The sequence below is a fragment of the Columba livia genome, chromosome 10 (genome assembly GCF_036013475.1).
Source record: "Columba livia isolate bColLiv1 breed racing homer chromosome 10, bColLiv1.pat.W.v2, whole genome shotgun sequence".
NCBI classification, from domain to species: Eukaryota; Metazoa; Chordata; class Aves; order Columbiformes; family Columbidae; genus Columba; species Columba livia.
Window position 1 is genome coordinate 15,331,594 of NC_088611.1, and position 22,149 is coordinate 15,353,742.

At 42.0% G+C, this 22,149-nt stretch overlaps 1 protein-coding gene across 40 annotated transcripts in view; it reads left to right on the top strand.

Moving 5' to 3' along the window:
- MAGI1 (membrane associated guanylate kinase, WW and PDZ domain containing 1) overlaps positions 1 to 22,149 on the top strand; it is a 342,732-nt gene that overhangs the window by 272,038 nt on the left and 48,545 nt on the right. For 16 of the 40 annotated variants that reach the window (XM_065075499.1, XM_065075485.1, XM_065075494.1 and 13 more), the window contains 6 exons: positions 2,417 to 2,455; positions 7,025 to 7,082; positions 8,845 to 8,933; positions 9,975 to 10,067; positions 13,705 to 13,887; positions 14,932 to 15,552. In XM_065075499.1, the coding sequence (XP_064931571.1) occupies positions 2,417 to 2,455; positions 7,025 to 7,082; positions 8,845 to 8,933; positions 9,975 to 10,067; positions 13,705 to 13,887; positions 14,932 to 15,552 (1,083 nt within the window). The remainder of the gene's footprint in view (positions 1 to 2,416; positions 2,456 to 7,024; positions 7,083 to 8,844; positions 8,934 to 9,974; positions 10,068 to 13,704; positions 13,888 to 14,931; positions 15,553 to 22,149) is intronic. The other 24 variants (XM_065075516.1, XM_065075519.1, XM_065075478.1 and 21 more) reach the window with 5 other exon arrangements.

The following is a 22,149-nucleotide window of genomic DNA, read 5'->3' on the forward strand; positions in this document are numbered from 1 at the left end:
ATTTGTCAGTGTTGGTGCTGTAAAATTAGTTTTTGTAATACAATTAACATCCTACTGGTGTGAGTCAGCTCAATAAGAACTGTGGTTTTAGTATTTTGCAAAACAACCGACTCAATCCCCTTTTACTGGTAGGTTCAAACCGGGGCTCCAAAACTGCTGTTACTATTTTTGCGCATGCAGTTTTTCAACCTCCGCTTCCTTTTGCGTGTGAGATTTTGCAGGATGTGAGAATTTTCCTGTGCAGCTTTTGCTGCCATGATGAAGCAGCTCACCAGCTTCCTAGTGCATAATGCAGCATATCCCAGCCCGCAAGGATGTGTAAAGACCGGGCAAAATCCGAAGCACACCGAGCTGATGCCTGCTTCAGATCCCTAGCAACTAGCATCATCTGTCAAGGAGTGAGCAGGGGGAGCTGGATTAATGAAGGCCTTGCTCTGCGCCTAAAAATGGATATGTCAGTGGGTAATCAAAACTGGAAGGAAATTAAATAATAGTGTGTGCAGGCAAAGCTCCCTCCTCCTTGCAGTTAAGTATTGCTGGCAGTTTAGAGAGGGGGTTGCTAAGCCTCAGCACAAGCTTTCCTCTTTCAGAAGAGGCTAGTTATCCCTAAAACACAACTTGGCTTTCACTACCAGCAAGACTCCCACTATGCCGATAGCCCCGGTGATGCCAATGAGGGTCACTGTGCTCTGGGCCAGGGCACGGAGCAGCAGCAGGATGAGGCAAGAGAGGGTGGCTGAGCTCCTCCATCAAACAGCCATAAGCCTCCTTGCAGAAGGGAGTCTTTCAAACCTCATGTACTGTTAGCAGTTCTAAAACAAGCCTTGGGGTAATTTATGTAATTGGAATTAGAAACATACAGTTGGGTAATTTTTTGTATTTGATCAAGTTGATAATTTTACAGAGTAGTGGCATTTTTGTTTATCAGGTCCTTAATATCAGCTAATTTCATCTTCCCCCACACCTCTTCACTTCATTCACCAAGTTGCTCATTAATGAATATTTTTAACATTCAGTAGTTAAATCAATTGCTTCATAGCTACAGCTGTGCACCGCACTGTTTTGCTTGGCTGCCCTGATCTTGCTTTGCAGATAAAAATAATTGTATTTTAGAAAACAGTGTGAGTACAAAGAAGAGAGAAGGCTATTTTTACTGCATTATAGTTGCTGGACGTTTTTGGCAAGGGGCACTGTTGGGAGTATTTCCACTGCAGTCAGTGGGACTCTTCCTCTGTTTTCTTTGGGCCGTGTGTGCGCACTTGAGTTTTCAGGCTCGATCCCATCCTGTTTGTGGTTGTTATGAATGTTAGATGTCATTTCAGATTTGTTTGGGTGCAGTTGCCTTGTGTTATTTCTTCATCAGGATACATGTTCCTATCATGTTTTTGGTTGTTTGCAGTTGTTTAGGCTATCAAAGGAAATTGCAATTCATATTTCATGCTAATGGTCCTTAACAACTTTTTTGGTAGAATATATTGTGAACAGGTCATGGAACTGGTTTTTTAGGTGTCCAAATTTTCAAAAGAAATACTGTGAAACTACATCTTCTGTTTGCTTCTATCATTCATTTATGTGGTTTATACTTTACTGTATTAGGTCCAAGATTGTTTTTACCATCTTTGTTCTGGTTTTGTCATAATCTTTCATTTTCAGACTGCATTATTGTTATTTATAGGCTAAGCAATACTTTAATCATTTGTGTCACTGTTAACTTATGAATATGGAGCAGATAATGATAAATTGAGCAACAGTGAATATTGATGGCTTTGTGTGTTTGAAAAATTATGTGATCTTTGTCCTAGGTGCCCTGCTGCACTGGTGCATTCCTGTATATGCTTCACCAGTACATCTGGACTTCAGTGGGGGCCTGTGCCTCCAGCTAAACAAGGCGCTTCACTTCGTGTCTGTGTTAAATCATCTGAGTGGTTATGGCGAAGTCAATTGGACCTTGTATGCACATAAATTTAGGTACTTTCTTGAAAACCTTGCTACGTTAGTTCTTATTTAGATGCAAGGTTTTCCTCTCAGATTTCTTCATTAGTATTCAGGTCTAACCTTCTGATGGATCCATGTGTCGAAAGAACGTATTGCGAAGGTCGGACCGTGCAGATCTGAGGGAGAAAGCTTCATTACAGTGAGAACAACACAAATGTATTACTTGGCCATACCAAACTGTGGCATGCAAGTAGTAAATTGATACAGATACTTTGAGAATGCAAGAAACAGTTATTTCGTTATCTACATCAGATCCATCAATATTCAGATCACTAAAGTGCAATAAATTGAAATCTTGGGCATCGTCTGTAGATAATTAGTGCCAGTTCTGCTGTTTACTGTAGGGATTTTCTTGCTTGGTGCTGGTATCTGAAATTTTCTTTTAATTTTTTCTGTCTCATTTACTGCTCTTCCCTTGGAGAAGAAGGGGTACACACGGAGGAACTGGACAGTGAACTAGGTAAATCATCCATCTCTCATTTTGATGTTTGATTTCAATTGCACTGTTTCAAGCTTTTACTTACTTTCTCTTTTGTATCATTTTGCATCTTTCAGTTTCTTTATTTCAACAAGTCTAATTTATTAGCGAAACCTCTCTAGCATACAAAGCATTAATCCTCCCCTGGTTTCAAATCTACAGTGTTTTTCTTACTGATTCAGAGTTTGTAGAAAGCGGGAGGGCCTTAATCTTGCAAGGTTTATTCAACGTTGCTTCCTCCTGGATCCTGCTGAAATCAGGGGGTTTCCCATTGGCATCACTGGCTCCAGAAAAAGCTTATAGATGCCAAAGCTGAAATAGAGTAGCTAGTGATGCTTTTTCACTGGGGCTAAAGACATTTCCCAGAGAAGAGAAGAGTGATTCAGAAAGTTTAAGTATTGCATAGGATGCTTCTGCTGAGCTTGTGAATGAAACAGCTGAAAATTTTCCCTCAGTAGGTGATTTTATAAACAGATGATTTTCAATGATGTGCTACACTTTTATTTCTGCATCTTTTTGTGAAGAATGCTGTCTTGATATCTAATCTCAGTGGTGCTCATTCTGTTTATACTGATGGTGGAGGTAGTTGTTATTTCTGTTCAGCTATGCTCTAGTGCATTTGGAAAGCTGAAAGGCATAAAAGATTGCATAGGATTTTATTTCCACTAGGTCTGTTATTGCTTTTAAAAAGGACTGTATTTACAGTTTATAGTTCTGCGTACTGGAGGATTGTATTACCAGAGAATTAACCTCTGGTTTCTGTAATGACTTGCAAGTAAGTGTATTCTGCTTCTGTGTGATTGATACGGCCTCAGCAGCCAGCAGCTATTGAGTGGACTTTTAGCACTACTCCAGGAACTGATCTTCTGGATAATATGCCTGGAATAATGTTGGAGACCTAACTTCTTTTAGTGCAGGCATTTGAAAGAGATGACAATTGTAAGAAAAATGCAGTCACTGTAGTGGTACATTAGCATTATGCTCAGCTCATACAAATAATCAGCAGCAGACTGAGTAACAGAAGTAGGTGGATGCACACCAACAACCTGCTAAGATTTCTCAGGACAGTCTTCACAAAGGGTGAAAGGGGTGGGGGGGAAAAGGCAAATTTAGAGGCACTAATGAAATGGAAATATTCCCTTTTTTCAGTGTGATATCAGGATCTAGTGCAAGAGAAGAGCTGAAAAAATAGATGCAGGGAAACTCATTAATTGATAAGCCTGATCCTAGTTCTGCAGGTACTTACATACACAAGTGTTTTGCTCAAACATCATGAGATATATGCCTTGTTTTAATGCAGATAAGCTTTATTGAGCTCATAGCCCATTAATATACTGTTGAGATTTGCAAATGTTGCAGTGTAAAGAAAGACCTTTTCAGATCCCTTGGTTGGCTACAGCAGCGTTAGGGAGGAGGCATGAAAACATGTGGCCTATTCACTAACATTACTCGTAATTAATACAAACTGGTTGGCACCAGATATTTAGCAGCTGAGCTTGTCAACAGTTTCTGTTCTAAATATGAGAAAATTAAAACTTGAAGCACTTGCACAACTACTTATTTTCAAAAGATGGAGGCTGAATATGGAGCAATAAGTCACTTATTTTTAACGGAAAGTTTTACAAAAGGACACAAAAATTGAAAGTAGAATTGGGCATACTAAGCAGGGGCATCTCAGTAGGAATCCATGTATTTACCCTAGATTTAAAAATGTAAAACTGGATATTTTTCCACTGAATTTACCTGCTGACAAATGTTCTGAGGTTGCGGAGTGCTGCATGGGTGCACCAAGAGAAAAACTGTATGGCTCACTCAGGCTCCTAAGGATGCAAAATATTCTTGGAAATCTTGTATTTGTAATAAAATCGGATGCTCTCGGTCATCTTTAGTCTGGCAGGAGAGGTAGAGAAGGGAGATGAATAATATAAAGCCGTTAAAAAGTTTGACTGTGAAACATGGCTATGTTTTAGAGATCTTTCAGAGGCTTTTAGAAGTCAGAAAGCACATCTATGTAGTCAATGAGTAATGTGTTGAAAGCTGCAGTTTTGTGCGTTGTTACTTCTGAAAACACAGAGATGTGCTCCTCAAATGGAAAGCTGCAGAGATAGAGAACTGGAAAGATTCTGGCACGATACCATTTTTGGGGTTAAGGAAAGTGCTGGTTTTCTGACCTGTGAAAGCTCTTTAAAAGAAAATAATTGAAAAAAAAGTGTAATGCCAAAACATTTTGTGAACAGAATAAAAGCAAAAAAAAAAATAAAGTTTAAACTTTAAAAATAGAAAACACTTAATAGTCCAAAATAGACAGAAGATATTTAGTGGGAAAAGAAGTCAAAAACTCGTTTTAAGGCATTTGTGCATTACTTCGCCCTTCCCTCATTCACTTTTTGTTTTTCTTCTGCCCCCAGCTCGGTCTCTTTACCATTCTACTTTCACCATAGTGCAAAGAATTAGGTGGCTGCCACAACGTGTGATTTTTCCTGTTTGCGTGCTAGGTCTTAATTTAATTGCACTGAAACTCTTTAAGCCAGTCCCACAGTGTTTTCACCATATGGGACTCCTTTGCGAACGTGAGAGTTGCCTTTGCAAAAAGACTTTCAAGTTTGGCCTTTAACTTTTTAACTTTCTCTGACACACATTTGCACGTTGTGAAAGGAATATCTGTTTCCGAAGAGTTCATTTCAGATCAGTCTGTTGATAAAATTGTGGAGTATTTTCATGCCCAAAAGTTAGCACTGGCTTGCATTTAATTGCTTATGTCTCAAGGAATCCAAAGATGTTAAACCCAATAAGGATAAAATAGTTATAAGGATGGAAAACCTGCCTTATATCTGCAACTAAGGGACATGTGGAGCAAAACCCATGAAAATGGATTTTCTCTGATCTCCAGCCAATTCTGAACACAAACATAAACTTTGAGTAATTAGTCCATGTGTGTTTGTATAGATTCTGTTCATCCTCAGTCTGGAGATATTTCTATCCTTATGGCAACATAGCTGAAGTCTATAAATGCAGAACTAGACAGTTACATTTATTCTAAACAATGGGCCATTGTAGATTGCCAGTGCTCAGCAACTGATGCCATTAATAGTAATAAAAAATCTTTGCATTTAATAATAAACAAACAGATTATTTACTATCAGTCTTGTCAATTTAGTGATAAATTTTGAAGAATTATTTTGCATGGAGTATTTGAATTTGTGTTATCTGACGGTATCTTTTTTGTGGTTTGTTTTTTTTTTTTCATTTAAATGAATGTACATTCTCTGTGGAACCACACTTGCACAGTCCATAGCATGGTGGAGCCCTCTTTAGAGTTGATTCACAGTCTTGCACAAACACGCCACTCTGTATTGTTAATAGGATGATTATTTCAGTACCCACAGCCAACAGGAACATTGTGTTTGAATGAGTGGGACAAGGATCAGGCCCTTAAGTAATACATACAGCTTTAATAACCCTCAGTTGGATGCTGAAGTGATTTTATTACATTTGTTAATTATAGTTAAAGTACCATGTGCAGTCTAGAAAACCAACAGGAACAAAAGTGGATACATTTCCAAATGTTAATTTCATCTTCAGAACTGTTTTTTGTTAATTATGCTAATTTAAAAAAGGAAATCTTTGTTACATGTGATTATGGCAACATGTGTTTTTACATTAAGTGCTATGCTTTGAAATACATCTGTGTGTGCCAGCCCCACTTGGGTGGATTCCATATGCCAGGCGTGTACATTAAATTCATTTTGTCCAGTTTCAAGATGTGCTTTTGCGTTGAGATTGTGACTGAGCAATGCAGTGTAAATCCCTAAGAAAGGAGTAAAGACACCCCACTTTTTCAGGAGTGGTAAGCATAAGAAGCTCAATCCTGGCACAGGAGGTGCAAGTGGTCTCTCTGTTAGTGTGCTACAGTTGCTGCCATAATCTCACCCATTTTATCATAGAATCATAGAATAGTTTGGGTTGGAAGGGACCTTCAAAGGTCACCTAGTCCACCCACCTGCCATGAGCAGGGACAGCTTCACCCAGCTCAGGTTGCTCAGAGCCCCGTCCAGCCTGGCGTTGAATGTCTCCAGGGAAGGAGCATCCACCACCTCTCTGCGCAACCTGGGCCAGTGTTTCCAGTACCAGTATCCCCAAGTCCTTCTCTGCAGGGCTGCTCCTGTTGGTATTAAAATGCTGCTGGCCTGTTGCATCAACTCCCACTGCAGTGCCTCCGTCCAGGGCCACTCTGCCCATGGTGGTCAAACCAGGAGGGAAATTGAGGCACTCCAAGAAAAGAAATTTGTTGATCATTTGTTTAATGTAAAAAGCAAATCTAAAATTGGCTGGCATAGACACCTTCCCACTGATTTGCTAATCCAGCACTGGTGGGACAGGCTATGATGTTGGTGCCGTGCTATGCCAGCCTTTAAAAGGAGGCTGTGATCATTCTGAAGTTTTCAAAGTGATTTCTGAGTTACTGATGAGTTTTGCATGCTGAGCAGGGGCAGCTATCTGTCAGAAAAAAAAACAAACTGGAGTCTTCAGTAATGCTTTTTCTATTTGCAGAGTTGCCTGCTGGTTGGGAGAAAATTGAGGATCCCATATATGGTGTCTACTATGTAGAGTAAGTGCCGATTCTGGTGTGCCTGTTGGGCAGAAGGCTTTTCTGGTAGCTTCTCATACCAAGGAGGAGAACACGCTGGCCCCTGTACATGGTGGGGGATGCCACAGGGGCTGGGAGAGCAAACCCTGCCCTGCCATTCCCCATCGCCTGGTGGGCTCTGACAGCAGCACCCTGGGGTTAGGGTGGGCTCAGGAGGATACAGAGCACCCCTGGGTTTGGGTGTGCAGGAGCCCCAGCACATCACAAAATGCTTTTATCCAGAGAACATTAACAAGCATGCAATTAACTGATCTCCATCCCCTTTGTATAGTGCTATGGTCTAAATATGAGGGTGCAAAGAAGACCACCAATTTGGTTACAAATCAGAAAACACTCAAAAGGAGGAATGGATGAGCCAGTGTGACCGAACAGCCCTGGCAGAGGTTCTTGCATCAGGCTGTTGTGAATAGAATTACAGGTCTAATGGGATTCTCCCTGGAATTAAAACAACTTCTTCTTGATCTAGATGTCAGATTGCTCCCTTGGGAAACCAGACATCTGAGTTTTGTTTCATCACTGACCCCATAAAATGAATTTTTAATTATGTGTATACTCCTGTCTAGTAGGATGGCTTATGATAGCCCTCAGAATAGACATGGAATACAGCTTCTCTCTGCTTTGGCTCATTTCTGTCCCTGCCATCTGTGCCTAGGGAAACAAGGTTAGCAAACTGTGTAATTAAGGCTTGACATTTATTTACCAAAGACATCAAGAATATTTTTCAGCTATTAAATGCCATGCCAAGAGGTCTTTATAGCATTTTTTTCTGTCACTTTATATATACATGTCTGCTGGTTTTGTGGCACTCCTTAGTGATGAAATTAAATAGAAAACTAACAGCAATGAGACATAAGTTTATTTTACTTGCTATCTATAATCTAGCAAGATGGTTATAATTTGAGCGTTTGTCTCTGTCCCTTCCAATTCAGGCACTCTATTATTACATAATAATTTTATTGAAACAATGGTATCATGAAAAAGTTTAGATAATTTTTAAAGCAGTTATCATTTTTTTCTTGACTTTCTGAAGATACCTTGAAATTGGAAATCGTTTACAGAACTCATTAACTCGTTGGTTTTCGATTGGTGCCACCGCCCTGTCACCTGTGGCTGGTGACCGGTGACCATCCTTTGCTTTTATAGGATGGTTAATCCTCTGCAGAGTGCATGGCTTGTCTGTCATGTTTGGACCTGGACTGCCTTTTTTTTCCTTTTCTTGAGATTGGTAAGAGGTGTTAGCTCCAAATATCCCATACAGGTCAAAAGCTGCCGAGACGGACAGCTGTAATTTCATCAAACACTGCTTTCCACTGGGAGTATCTTCTGGTGGCTAATTCTGGGTATATTTTGATCCATTTGGAGCCCAGATTTTCAGCTCATAGCCTGCATCTGCACTGTTATTTTTAAGATGCCCTTTTAGTGTGCATTGATCAGATAACTGACAGATGTTACCAGTTGTTGGTTTTTGTTTTGGTCTTTTTTTTTAATTTTAATGTGTTTGTAGGAATTAACCATTCCTACTCAACACATCATATCAATACTGGAATCTACTTGTTTTCCTGAATATTCTTTTAGGCATGACAAGGTGAGCCTTGCTCCATGCACACTGCTGTTGGGTTTGTTTGGTATTTTACTCCTTTCCCCAGAGCAGTTTCATAGCTGGCCGTCATTCCTGCTTGTCACATAAAGGGTTTCCTAATTTATTGCTCTCTTTCATCTCCAGCCACATCAACCGGAAGACACAGTATGAAAACCCAGTTCTTGAAGCAAAGCGGAAGAAGCAGCTTGAGCAACAGCAACAGCCACCAGAAGGTTGGAACCATGGAGGGCCTGATGATTGGGGTTTTCATGAGGGAACATGCCCTCCCTCACCTTGGCAGCACCATGCCAATGTATTTGTCCTCTTTCTATGGCCTTAACATTTATAGGCAAAATGACGCACACAGGAAAGGTTGCATGCACCCTCACGTAAGATGCAGCAAAAGAGAAAATCTAAACCATATAACCACTTAAACATAGCAGTTTTCAGCCCTGTTAAAGGGGAGAGGTTTTTCTTGTAATGTTCTTTATTTCTGGACAGTTTCTAGCCTTCCTAGAAGCAATTAAAACAGGTGTTTTCCTCTTTAGTCTTCTCCATCAAGTTACTCACTGTAGCTGGTGTTGTTGCAGTCTGCACTGGGACTCATAGGCTATGGAAGGGATGAGAAGTTCGCCTTTACACATGCATTGGAGAAACCCCTCTGCCTGAGAGAATTCTTAACCCAAGGCCTTTGGTTGTTGCCCAGCTCTAACATCTGAAGTGATTTAATTATTTTAAACACTTTTTTATTTTCTATTTTTTTTCAGCCTTTTTATGTGGATTTTTCTTGTTTTATGTGTTTTGTTTTCTTGTTTTTCTTATTTCTGCGGTGAGGGGCCTGTGGCATTTGGGTTGTAGCTTTTGCACCAAGTTATTCAACAGCAGCTATTATCTGAGGGGAAAATAATTCAGGCTTCAGCATTCCTCCTGCAGACCCATTTCCCACAACATCAGCTCTTCTACTATGGCTGCCATGGGGAATAGATTTCATATAAATGTCAGGACCACCTAGATATAAATCAAGTCCCATGTTTGAGTGTGAATTAGGATGTCCCAGCAGATGGATCAATAGACCTGAACATAGAGGGTCCTCCAGGACTGTTTTTTTTGGATGTCTCATTCATTTTATTCCCTCTCCACATGACTCTTTTTTCCTTTCTTGCCATGCTTCTCACATCTCCTCTGCTTGAACCCCATGTTCCCAGTGTGTGTACATGTAGAAGCTCATAGCGCTGTTGTGAAACGAGTAACGTTTCCCTCTCTGCCCTCTCTAGAATGGACAGAGGAGTGTCCATCTCTCCCACCACCCGCTGCTCCAAACCATGTTTCAAACAACCAAGAGGCAGTTCGGGAAGCACCCGTGCAAGGTAACAACCTTGTTAAACCCGTTGTAAAAGTGGAACAAGGTTTTTTTTCCCGAGAATGAAATTCTCTCAACCACCAGCAAAGGGACTATGTCTGTGACTGGTGTTACACATCAGGGCACGTGCCCATTTATCTGAACTTCCATAGATTTTGAGACTAGTTGTTTCAAGACCACATTTGTTGCCAAATTAAAGAGGCAAATGAGATTGCCTGCATCAAGAAAGGACTGTGTCTACTCATTTGTAGCATTCCAAGTCATGGTACAAACATAAGGTACAACATTGGTGGGATTTAGCAGCAACTGCGGTGGATACAAGTGCAGGTAGGAGGAGACCCTTTTATACAGAGCTGTATGGATGTGCAAGAATTAGGCTTCTACACCTCCTAAACCTACTGAGTTTAGAAAGTGGCTCTTATAATAATCTAGTGCAGAGATTTCTTTCCATTCTCATAGGTCAACATTCCCTTCCAAAAAGCAGCATAAAATCTCACCGTGTTGCACTGTTATTAAGACACAGACATGCATCAACATGGTTTTAGTTTGAGAGCTCAAGCCAATGTCACCTCAACTCTGCATTCATAGGTAGGTAGCTAAAACAGTTAAAATAGTTTAAGAGCCATGGAAACTGTTCAGCATATTTGGGAGCTGTGATATGCACAAGTTGTTGGCATTGTTTGGCAGGACCTTGGTTTTGAAGAGCTAGGGTATCTTGGTTGTATTTGTTACACCTGAGCAGCCAGATTGTGGTATTGCCACAGACAAATCTGGCTTGCAACTTTATGGATTTTCCTTTTTGTGTGCTTTGAATCCAAATGAAACTTTGCAGGGGGGTATGAGGTGGGGAGAACACAGGGAGATCCTCTGCTGTTTGGAGAACTTTGCAGAGCTGACTTTCTATAGTAATAGAGAGTAAAGGCACAAGTGTCATGGCCATATGTTAGGAGCAAATTACATCATGTTTCTGAAAAACCTGAGTTCAAGCTCCTCTGGGAATCTCTGCATGAGGAGGGAATAATACTGAGAACTCACTTTGAACCTGTACATGTGTACAAGTACTTTGGGCTGTTATGGCCTTATTTATTAGTGTCAGTGGTCTGTGCATAGCCAACTGCTCACAGACCAGTTGCTTGTCTTAAATAACCAACCAGACAGGACATGAATGAATCATTCCTGAATTTGCAGTGTGAGCAGAAGCATTGCCAGATCAGGTTGCCAGCAGGGGCAGAGAGGTCCTCTTGTACCTGTTGCAATACAAGTGCTCTCTGGTTACAAGTGGTTGTAAGTAGGCTTCATCTTTGGCTACATCTAAATTGCATAGCAAGCGCATGGCATTGCCCTGGTCTGCATGAACCAAAGGCTGAGGAAGCTGAGAGAGGGGGAATCTGACTGGAGCATCCTGCCAGATGTCTGTGTGATCTATCTCATCCTGATAAGAGCTGGGACCATCCAGGGAGAGGCTGGCCCCAGGAGGTGGGAAATACTCCTATGCTCTGCAGGTCAGCCATGATTTCCGAAAACAAGCTTGGTGTAGGATACTGCTGTCCTGAGCTGCCTTTCCTGCCATGAAGAGCCAGGGAGTGCTCCCTGCTGTAGATGGCAGCAGATCAGCCCTTCCAGAAACAGATTTGTGAAATTTAACAGTACCCAAAGCCCCAGGCACATTCCCGAGGGGTATTAGAAGAGTACGTTAGAGTAATCCAGATTTGCAGCAAGGAATAAACACGGGAGGTCTGAGCATGTCATTACAGTGCCCCAAAAACACTGGTCTTCCTTGAGGACACACCTGTGAATGTCAGCTTTGCCTTGTACGCTGTGAGGCTGAAGCAAGGGCTGCCCAAGCATCCATGCACGGTGATGCAGAGGAGCCATCACGCATGGGATGGGATGGCATCAGAAGCCTCACTCCCAACAGCCAGCCACATTTTAGGAGAGCATTTTCTGTCTCAGGACCAGTCTGAGTGACATGTTCTGGTACCAGCTGATGATTCCTTCTCTCTTTCATTCTTTCTTCTTCCTTTCTCAATGCTGTTGCCTCTTCTTTCACTCTCCATTTGCAGCAGGTATTTCCATCTTCCCTGTCAGCCTGTCCTATGCCCAGAGGTTCCCATCTTTCCCACTGATGGCACTGCTGGTGGGGACGTGGGCACAAGAAACCCTCCTTATGACCTGACACCTCTCTCCTACCTGGGGTTTTGTAGATATACTCATTTAAAATGTGATCCCTTCCCAAATGCAGTAGGTGGGATATAGCCTGTGATGCTGCTAGCCTGTTACTACAGGGTAAATTCACCCTGTGTTTGTAGGCAGATGCCAGCAAGCTGTGCTTGTTCTGCTCACCTTTTGAACCAGAACTCAGTACAGGACTGTTGCCTCTCAGCTGCATTTGCTACCTGAGACACATTGGGTTGCACTCGATAGTCAGGGCTTTTTTGCAGCTTGGGGTCTGGGCAGAGCATCTGCCCACGATGTGCAGGATCACCCTGTTCCTGTGCTACCCTTCAAAGGCAGAAGACTGGAAGTCCTCACGCTCTCCCCTCATGAATAATCTTCAAATATACTTTCCACACCCCCCCACCCCCAGTCAAAGCCTTATGAGTCTCAAATCCCCTCCTTCTGGTCTCCTTTCTGAACAGAGGCCCACAGCAGTGCTGCTGAGGTTTTTGAAAGTACGCCAGCTCTCCTGGCTGCAATACATGCTGCTGATCCTGGAGCTGTCACCAGAGGGCTTAGTGGCACAGTCTTTTCCCCTCTAAGCATTAAAAACAATTAAAAGTGCAAAGATGTTTAGTGTTGTCCCTGTGAAGTACAGCAACCATGATTTCACTTTCTGAGCCTGTGCAACATGCTTTACAAGTATGTGCCTTTGTCTTTGGAGCACCTCGTTCCCTCTTAACCGTGCTCCCGGAGAGCACTAACAGCCCTCCAGCAACAGCTGCTCTGGTCCCGGGCTGCTCTTTGATCCGTACTTCACAACAGAGCATTTCATCCACATCAGGCAAGGAACAAAAAGGAAAGAGAAAAGACTTCAAACAGTGTCTGAAGAACAACATCAGCATCCTCCCCCTTTTTCACCAGAGGAGGCCACAGGGTGGTAGCGGTAGTGGGGTGAGGGGTTGTGCTAAAGGGTCATGCAGTGTCTTCACACAGCTCAGGAGCTTCTTTTTGCTTGGTGGGCTGGGAGAAAGCCAAGTGGTGAAAAACAGTTATACTCCTTTTTCTGCAGAAACTCTCACAGCGGTCTCCTTCTGTAGGAGGCATTTGTGCTGCCCCTCTCCCATCCTTCCTAGGATGGATGTAACCACCTCAGGACAGACATAAGACACATATCCAAGGCTTTAATATATTCCATTCCTTAAACCAGCAAGTTTTCACCTTTGTAGCCTTGAGGCTTTGGTGTGCACAACCACAGCTAAAAAAGTGCCAGGCACTAGGGGTTTTGCTCACTCCTTTTGCTGCATGATTGGATCCAAGGAGACAGGTGGATTGAGGAAGTGAGAGGATGCTGAAGTGAATTTCAGTCCCGTTCCAGCACACCACTGTGTTTGTCTGTGTACTTGTTAGAGTGGGGAGGGACAGAGAAAAAGCAGATCAAACGCTCTTGCCTGCATGTTTATAGATTTTCCAAACTTCCTACACAGGAAAACCTTTTTTTACACGAAACCCTTCTGAGTTAAAAGGGAAGTTCATCCACACCAAGCTAAGGAAAAGCAGCAGGGGTTTTGGCTTCACCGTCGTTGGAGGAGATGAGCCGGATGAATTTCTTCAAATCAAAAGTTTGGTGCTTGATGGCCCTGCAGCGCTGGATGGCAAAATGGAAACAGGTATCGATGATTTAAATCAAAACCACCACCACTACTTTGGTTTATGTTTTCATGTGCAATTCATAGAGGACTGTAGTCCTTATCCCCATTTTGGGAAAAGGCATTCAGCTTTCCCATCAGCAAGCAGCAAAGTGAGATATACATTGAAGGATATGTTCAAAATCTTATAGCAAGGCACTTCATGTGCTGGAATTTCACATCAGGTGTCAAAATAGCCAGCTGGGGCCCTGCCAGCTCCTGCTTTCCCCTTGCTGCCAGCAGTTGTGGGGTCCCACCTCAGGCTGCGTGTTACTGCTCCCTCCTGTGGCAATGGCTGCTGTACTTTTGTAGGGCTGCATCACCCCGTGTTTGTGTATCTGCTGTGCTGCTCACCTCATCTCCCACGATACTCCCAGGGAACGGGTGGAGGAGTGGGCAAGTTTCCCTGTGTGGAGGCACCAAGGGCCAATTTGTTTTGCCAGAGGTTGGGCCCAGCATGATGAAATCCTGTTACTTGAGGTCACAACCCCTCACTTGCAGATGCAGCATCACAACATTAAACATCCCTGTGTTGCAGCCCCAGTGTTAAAATATGAATCGTAACTTAATCAATGCCTAGATTTCAGGCTGAAGTATGTCTGAGGCATGACATGTGGCACCATATTTGAGCAGTTGGTGTTTGAGAGCCTTCTGTTATAGGTCTCATGTGCTCTCAGTTTTGTTTCTATCATATGTCAGTGTAGCACAGCGTATAATAGTGAGAGCTGGGCTTCAGAATAACTGTTAAATGGGCCATATACTATCATTTGAATCTATTAATTTTTTTCATGAGCCAATTCCATTTTCACTTTCAAAAACGTTTATGTACATAAAGGCTTTATGCAGCGAATCCATTGTGTACAAATATTCTTGCTTGCCAAGTGTCACCACTCCTTTTCCTTGCAAAGGTACTTACATGCTACTATTTACCTGTGAGTGGTACCTGTAGATGCTGTGGATCAGCTCACAGGCTCTAGTCCTCACATGCACAAAACAATATGTTTGGTATATCTGTGTCCTCTGCAGGGGACGTCATAGTCAGCGTGAACGATACATGTGTGCTGGGACACACTCATGCTCAAGTTGTGAAAATCTTCCAGTCCATCCCCATCGGTGCCAGCGTGGACCTCGAACTGTGCCGAGGCTACCCCCTGCCCTTCGATCCCGATGATCCCAACACAAGCCTCGTTACATCCGTGGCAATTTTGGACAAAGAGCCGATCATTGTGAACGGGCAGGAAAATTATGACTCCCCGGCAAGCCACAGTAGTAAAACAGGGAAAGTAAATGGCACAAAGGAAGCAAGACCCAGCAGCCCGGCTGAGGTCTCTTCCAACGGACCCCATGGTTACCCCAATGACACGGTCTCTTTGGCATCTTCAATAGCAACACAACCTGAACTCATAACTGTGCATATAGTGAAAGGGCCTATGGGCTTTGGGTTTACTATAGCAGACAGTCCTGGCGGGGGTGGCCAAAGAGTGAAACAAATCGTGGACAGCCCACGGTGCCGCGGCCTGAAGGAGGGCGATCTTATAGTTGAAGTCAACAAGAAGAGTGTGCAGAGCCTCACTCACAACCAGGTGGTGGATATGCTGATTGAATGTCCTAAGGGAAGTGAAGTCACGTTGCTGGTGCAGCGAGGAGGTAAGTGTTAAAACTGCTCTAAAATGTTTTTTCTTGAAATTAAAAAAAAGTGTGTCATGAAAGACCTGCTTCCTAAGCTTCTCTGTAGATAATGGTTTATGTCCCGAGATGTAGGAACTGCCCCAAGTTGGCAGCTGTCAGGTCACAGAGATGGTTAAAATTATTTATTGTTTGATGGAACATTGGGGGAAATGTGCACATAGTTGCTGTGTGCACATGCACCGCACATGTCTTCTGCTAATGCACAAAAGGGTGGCATGGTTACGTGTGTGGCTACACCTTGACTTAGATAACAAACCCTGGTCTCATACTCATAATAATTTATTTTTTATAAATAGAACATGAATGTTTCTTGAACTGTCTTTAGAGATGGAAGAGGCTGGCAATATGTTCTGTAATTTGCAGTGTTCAAAATCGGATATCCAATGACTCTTCACTGTGGAAGGATTACACCTGGATTACTGTTGGGAACAGAGGAGAGAATTTAAAATACTCCAAGTTCTAAGCAATTGAAATGTTACTTCTGGACATGTTTACTTGCTACACATTTGGGAGCTGAGCTTATTTTTGGTTGCATTGCTGAGAGTCCACCAGCAAGTAGAAAACCCACCCTGCAGGCAGTGTGTCTGCAGCCCACATGGGAGCATGGATGAGGGGTCATCTGCCGGGGGGGTCAGGCCGTCCACAGGAACTTTGCCTATGAAGAATAAGTGCAATTTAATCTGAGGTAGCACATCTCACCTTGTGCGTCATGCCCTCAGTCTGTAGACCAAAATTACAGGAGGAGCTACTGTTGAGCTTTCAGGGAAGGTCCAGGTTGGGTGTTGGGTGCAAAGCCAAGAGCAGAGGGTCAGCACTCCCTCCCTCTGTTCCAACATGGGCACCAGGGATCTGAGCACAGCCCTGCTGTGCTCCCTGTCCCACGCAGTGGTTTTTATGAACAAACAGGCACACTTGTGCTCAGCACCTTGCAGGGACGGGCGCGCTGCAGAGACAGAGTTAAGCTGGCAAGTAGGTGCTGAACACAGACCTAGAAGGGACATTCGATATAAAAGTACTTTTCTGATGCCTTTTCTAAAGTGTTTTGATTGCAGTAAGTTAGCAACAAAAGCCAGACCATTGACAAGCTGCTTCCTGAATTTACAAGTCTGGTTTGTTGTTTTTAAAGACCTATTTCAAGGAATCGAGGACATTGATTCTGCAATTAATAGAAGCTCTGGAGGAAACACTGTCTTTCTTAGATACGTTCTTTTCAAGTGCTTACTGTGTTTTGGTAAATTAAGAAGTAAAGAACAGAATATATTGAGAATTCTCCAATTTTCAAAGTGTGAGTTACCTGAAGACTTCCAGTACTAGAGAGGTTTAAAAATGCACTGTGTTCTCATGATTAATATATGTATTATGGAGAAAATATGGTTGGAATAAAATAGCAGCTATCATTAATCCTCCTGGAGAGCGTATATATATCTAGTAACACCATACATTAATTATTTGAATTGTGGCTGACATTTAATAATCCTCCTTATGCCTTAAAGCCATAATGAAAAGATTTGATGAGGAAGTAAAAGTGTAGTTTTAATATGATAGTAAATAGTTCCCTGATAATCTTGCTGAATCGCTCTCTTTTTTTTTAATTTTTTTCTTTTTTCTTTTTTTTTTTTTTTTTTTAATTGAGATACTAACCACACATTGAGAATTTGCTATCACCTTCCTAGATATTTCCTATATCAATCTCTTTGAACTGCCTCCCTCTGTCAAGGTCCTGACATTGGTGGCCCTGGATCCATGGTTAATCATGGAGACGTGTTTTTCTTTGCATCCAGAAGAAAGCTGGACTAAAAGGCACACGGGTTGTGGCACAGAAGCCAAGCAGGATACAGGCAGCAATAGCAGCTCTGGCAACAAAACCAGTCAGGTTTGTTTAAAGCTTGTCAGACAGGGCTGCCTGAAATGCACCCAGCACTTGGTGCTGCTGCACTTGGATCCTTTCTCCTGTAGCTTTACCTCGTGTTACCCCTGCCAAATCTTCTATCAGAAGTACCATCCCCGGACAAGGTGCCGCTATTTATTTTGGTCCGATTACAGAAATGTATTTGGCTCCAGTGTCTGATAAGCTCCTTCAGGGCTCTTGAAGCTGTTCTTCCTCAGGTTCACTGTCAGTTGTCCTTTCCTCCTCCTCCCTCTGGTGTTCAGTGAAGAAAATGCTCAGATGCTGTCGGGCGTCCTTGCATTAGCCTAACATTTGCATTCAGTCAGGCTTTTCATGAAGCATCCCTGCAACAGTAAGGCTGGTGTTCAGAGCTGTCGAAAGGATTTGTCACAAGTGATTATTAATCAGGCAGAAAAATATCAGAAAGAGATACACAGGAAAAACTCTTTCTGCTCGAAGTTACTGGTGCACTCCCAACAACAAGGTTTAATTGTTAAAACGCAAACCCACAGCCGCTGAGAGCAGCCTGTAAAATATTTACTGTGAAGTGTGTTGAGCTGAAGCGTGACTTGTGGGAGCAGGCGAGTCCTGCCATTGCCTTTGTGTGAGGAACAGAAGGGCAATTTCAGGAAGGATGAAGATGAAATGCCCCCTCTGGGTGCTTAACTGCCCACCTGTCATTTGAAAATCATTTGCAGGACTCATACATGATTGGGGCAGGGGGATAAATACATTGAGACAGGGACAATGTCAGGTCATTGAGATTTTGCTTTTCAGAGGCCCCACAGAAAACTTGCCTTATCTATGTTCTGATTTTATTTTTTAATTTCCCCTTCATCCTCTCCTATCTAGGGTTTAATTATATTATTGCTTTTGCTTTCCTATTTCACCTGCGTGTAGCACTCGCTAAAACTCACTGAGAATATCTCGTGTTTTGGACTTCAAAACTTGAGGGTTCGAAAAGATGAACACTGTGTAGAAGCAGGTGCAGAGCTGCTAATTGGACTAATTGGATTGCTAATATCGGAAAAGGTGCTTTTGCATAGCAAAATGAAGGGGCAGGGGACAAAATTTTTGTCTCTAACTGTTAGATAGGAGAGACAGAAGATACTTAAACCAGAGTTGGCTGAAGAAGAACTGTGTATTGTTCAGCCATGAGTAATTTAACCCGGAAAGGAGAAGAAAGTGCCAACCCATTAGAACTTGTAAGTCAAACTGGAGGAGGCAGAAAGGCTTTGCTGTCTGGAGGTGAAGCTCAGCACATTTGATGGGGATCTGACATGGTGCCTGCAACAATAGAGGAGATGCTTGATAACCCAGCAGGACCACTCAAGAGCTTTATACCTGAAAGTACACCAGTGCCACTGGTTTCGAAATGCAGAATTAAGTGTATGTTTTTGTCTGTGTGCTGCACAATGTGATTACACATTTCAGTTATTTTAAAGAATTATTGTTAATAAGGCCACAACAGGCACATCTTGAATATTTGTAGCTGAAAAGGTTCTTTTAACCTTGTGCCTACCAAGTACATGAAGTACTTTTCTCAAAAAAAAAGAGCAAAGAAAGAAGGTAATAATATTTGCCACTTGAAATCCATTTGTCATTGAAGTCTTGTCTACGCACAGTAATCGACTGAAATAAGCAATTCTCAAATGCCTCTCCATTCTGCACAGATTCTATTCATAATAAAAACAACATTTTGTCAGAATAATTTCCCTGCTTCCCAAGAGACTTTTATTCTGGGAGTTGTGTCTATGCTGGGACAGGTAGGGGGCTGTTTCAGAACAAGTTATTTTGCAAAACTATTGTGCTGTATTTTTTGGAGTTACTAAGATATAACATTTGTTTCAGTGAGAACACTTTTGTTTCTAACGACTATGTTTTGTGAATTACCTCAGATTAAAAAGGATTTTTTTTCCCTTTTGGTTTTCTCTTTTTCTTTTTAGGTCAGTCTTCAGATCATCCAAAATTATCGTGATTAGTTTGTGTTCAGTTAAAAGAATTAAACTGAGCAGTTTTCATGCAGGTTTGAATGGATAGTTTCTCTTCAAAGCATTCACAGTTAGTGGTCACAAGCACCTTTATTCACTGGAAGGTTAAAAATAACATAAACCTTTGTGTTATCTACCTAATCCCCTTGAAGTTGTGTTCCCACTTAGCTCCAGATCAAAGAAAAAGCATGCAGGTGAAATGTCACTCACATGTCATATGCAAATTAGTGGTGTTTCTAAAAGCTCTCTCTAGTACCAAATTCACATTAAACTGGGGAATGGAAATCCATCTTCTGAAAAATATATGATACATATGCTAGAGTTTCAAAACTAAATGTATTTTATGGGAAGAAGAACCAATGCAACATCTACCTGTCTGAATGCCTGTCAGCAGGTGCCTGAGTCTTAACTCCATGAAAAAGTGCAAAGTAAATTCCCTGTTCTTGGTTCAATTGAATAGAAGGTGTTTGTGGGGAGCAACGAGGTAGGTGGAAGTGGGGAGAGGTGTGGGCCATCAGTCCTGCGTATGTGGTCCTTGACTCAGTGGTCTAAAGAAGGTCCTTGTGGTACATATAACTACAAAAAATATTTGCAGCAATGGAACAAAATTGCAAAGCTCTAAAGCAATGAACCTATTAAGTCTCCTTAGCTAGATGGACCTTCCCTTGCTGTTCTGGTGATGCTCTTGACATGAGAGGGCAATTAATTGCCGATACTTCCCACGGAGAGGAGTTAACTCCTTCTACTGACAATGCGCTGGAGAGTCAACTGCCCTGGATTTGAAGGCTCTTTCTGTAGTCTGAAATGGAAGGACAACTCTTTTCTTCCTCAATTTATCTTGTGTCCATGACACTGAAACATTGCACAGTAATATAAAGATATGAGTCTTTTTCTTTACAGTGCTTGCTGCAGCTTCAAGCTCACCCCAGCCAGGGCAGAGAGAATTACAAGATCCTTTAGACACCGTGGAAAAACTTTACAAACAGTATGTTGTAACATCGTGTAACTGAAAGCACATTATAGCAGTATAATTGAAATCACATTGTTCCTTGAGATGTAGAGTGTCAAAATACAATGCTTGGGCATAAATGAGCCATGGCATTGAGCATTAAATATCTGAGCTGAGTGAAATGTGTTACTGCTGCAGGTTTCAGAAGATATCTCCTCACTATTCCAACTTTTCTACCCCCCCATGAACCCCTGCCAGTATGATTTTAGAAGCAAAAATATTTTCTTTGTACTTGTTTATCAAGATCCTTTCCCCCTGTGGAAATAAATTTTTACCTTCCTGTCCTTACCCAAAAGTGTTAGAAATGGATCATTTAGTGGCAAGAGCCAAACAAATCGAAATTAAAAAAGAAAAAAGAAAAAAGGCAGCATCTCACAGTGTTGGAATTAGAGCTGCTTTTCAGTTGCTATCCCTAATGCTGTAAAACCATGGTAATTAGAGCTGCAATCAGCTATTCAGAGCAGACTTGAACTCTTTTGAACAAGCCACTCATTTCTGTTTGCCCTTTAGGCTTGCAGTGAAGAGCAAGTTGAAAGTCATGCCACTTAAGCATCTAGCTGCCAGAAAATTTCAAACTGTCTTAGCAGCTGCTGAATTAGAGAAAAAGTGAGTCTGAACTGCACTTAGGACAAAAATCACAACCTGAGAATCATCTGACCGTTACCACAGAGCGTGTTTGCCTGTGCCAAACCTTCTGGAAAGGGAAGAAAAGTTCACCATTTCCAGCAGTGTTTTCAGTTCCTAAGACAGAGGGAGCAGAGCATTATACTGAGGTCTTTGTCCTGTGTTTGGATCCATAGGAACCCCCCCGAACCTGATCTTGCTGAGGAGCACTGAGCTGCCAGTACCGATTGTGGTCCGTGGCACCTTTACGGTTGGTTTCCTTGTTCTTTTTCCCAGCCCACCATGTTGTGGCGGCTTCTTCCCTCACCCAGAGCAGGAGCAGACCTAATTCCTCTCTGCCATCTGGTGTGCTTAGCTCACCTCTATGTTTTTTGAAAAAATCCCATTTCAAGTCACCTGTTTTCTCCTTGCCTTACCTTTTGTCAATCACCACCAGCCACCAAAGCTCTCAGTACCTTCTATTTGGGAATCAGACATGTTTGTTGAATCTCCCAGCAATTTGTCACTCAGTATGGGTAATTTCTAGCCATACACTGAAAAAATACCAAATATTACAGTACAAATAGTAATATTCAGAAATAACAGGTGGGGGGATGTTTTTGATAGCTCACAGGTGCCCCTCACTAGTTAGTAAGTTCTATTTAAAAAATCAGCGTCATAGAAAGCCTGAAGAAATATATGTCCATGTGTAATGCCAAGATTTATTTTTCAAGTTTGTTACTTTGTATTCCAGGGTTATTACTTTTTAATTACAGAGTTATGGATTTCCCGATTAAATTTGGAATCTCATTTGGCATTTAAAAATCCATCTTCAATTGTGTCCTTTTGTTTATTTTTGCTACTATTTCCTTTAAAGTGATTTGCCTGGGAAAGAAGGGAATCAAATTAGTAAAGTTTGTAAGTTGATCTACAAACTGCATTAGGAATAAAATTTTGTTTTTTGAAGGTTTTGTAATGTTACTTTTGCATTTTCTGAAAATAGGCAATCCTAGTAAATATACATTGCTAAAACTTGTGGCTTAATATGCAGGAAAGGAGCAGGT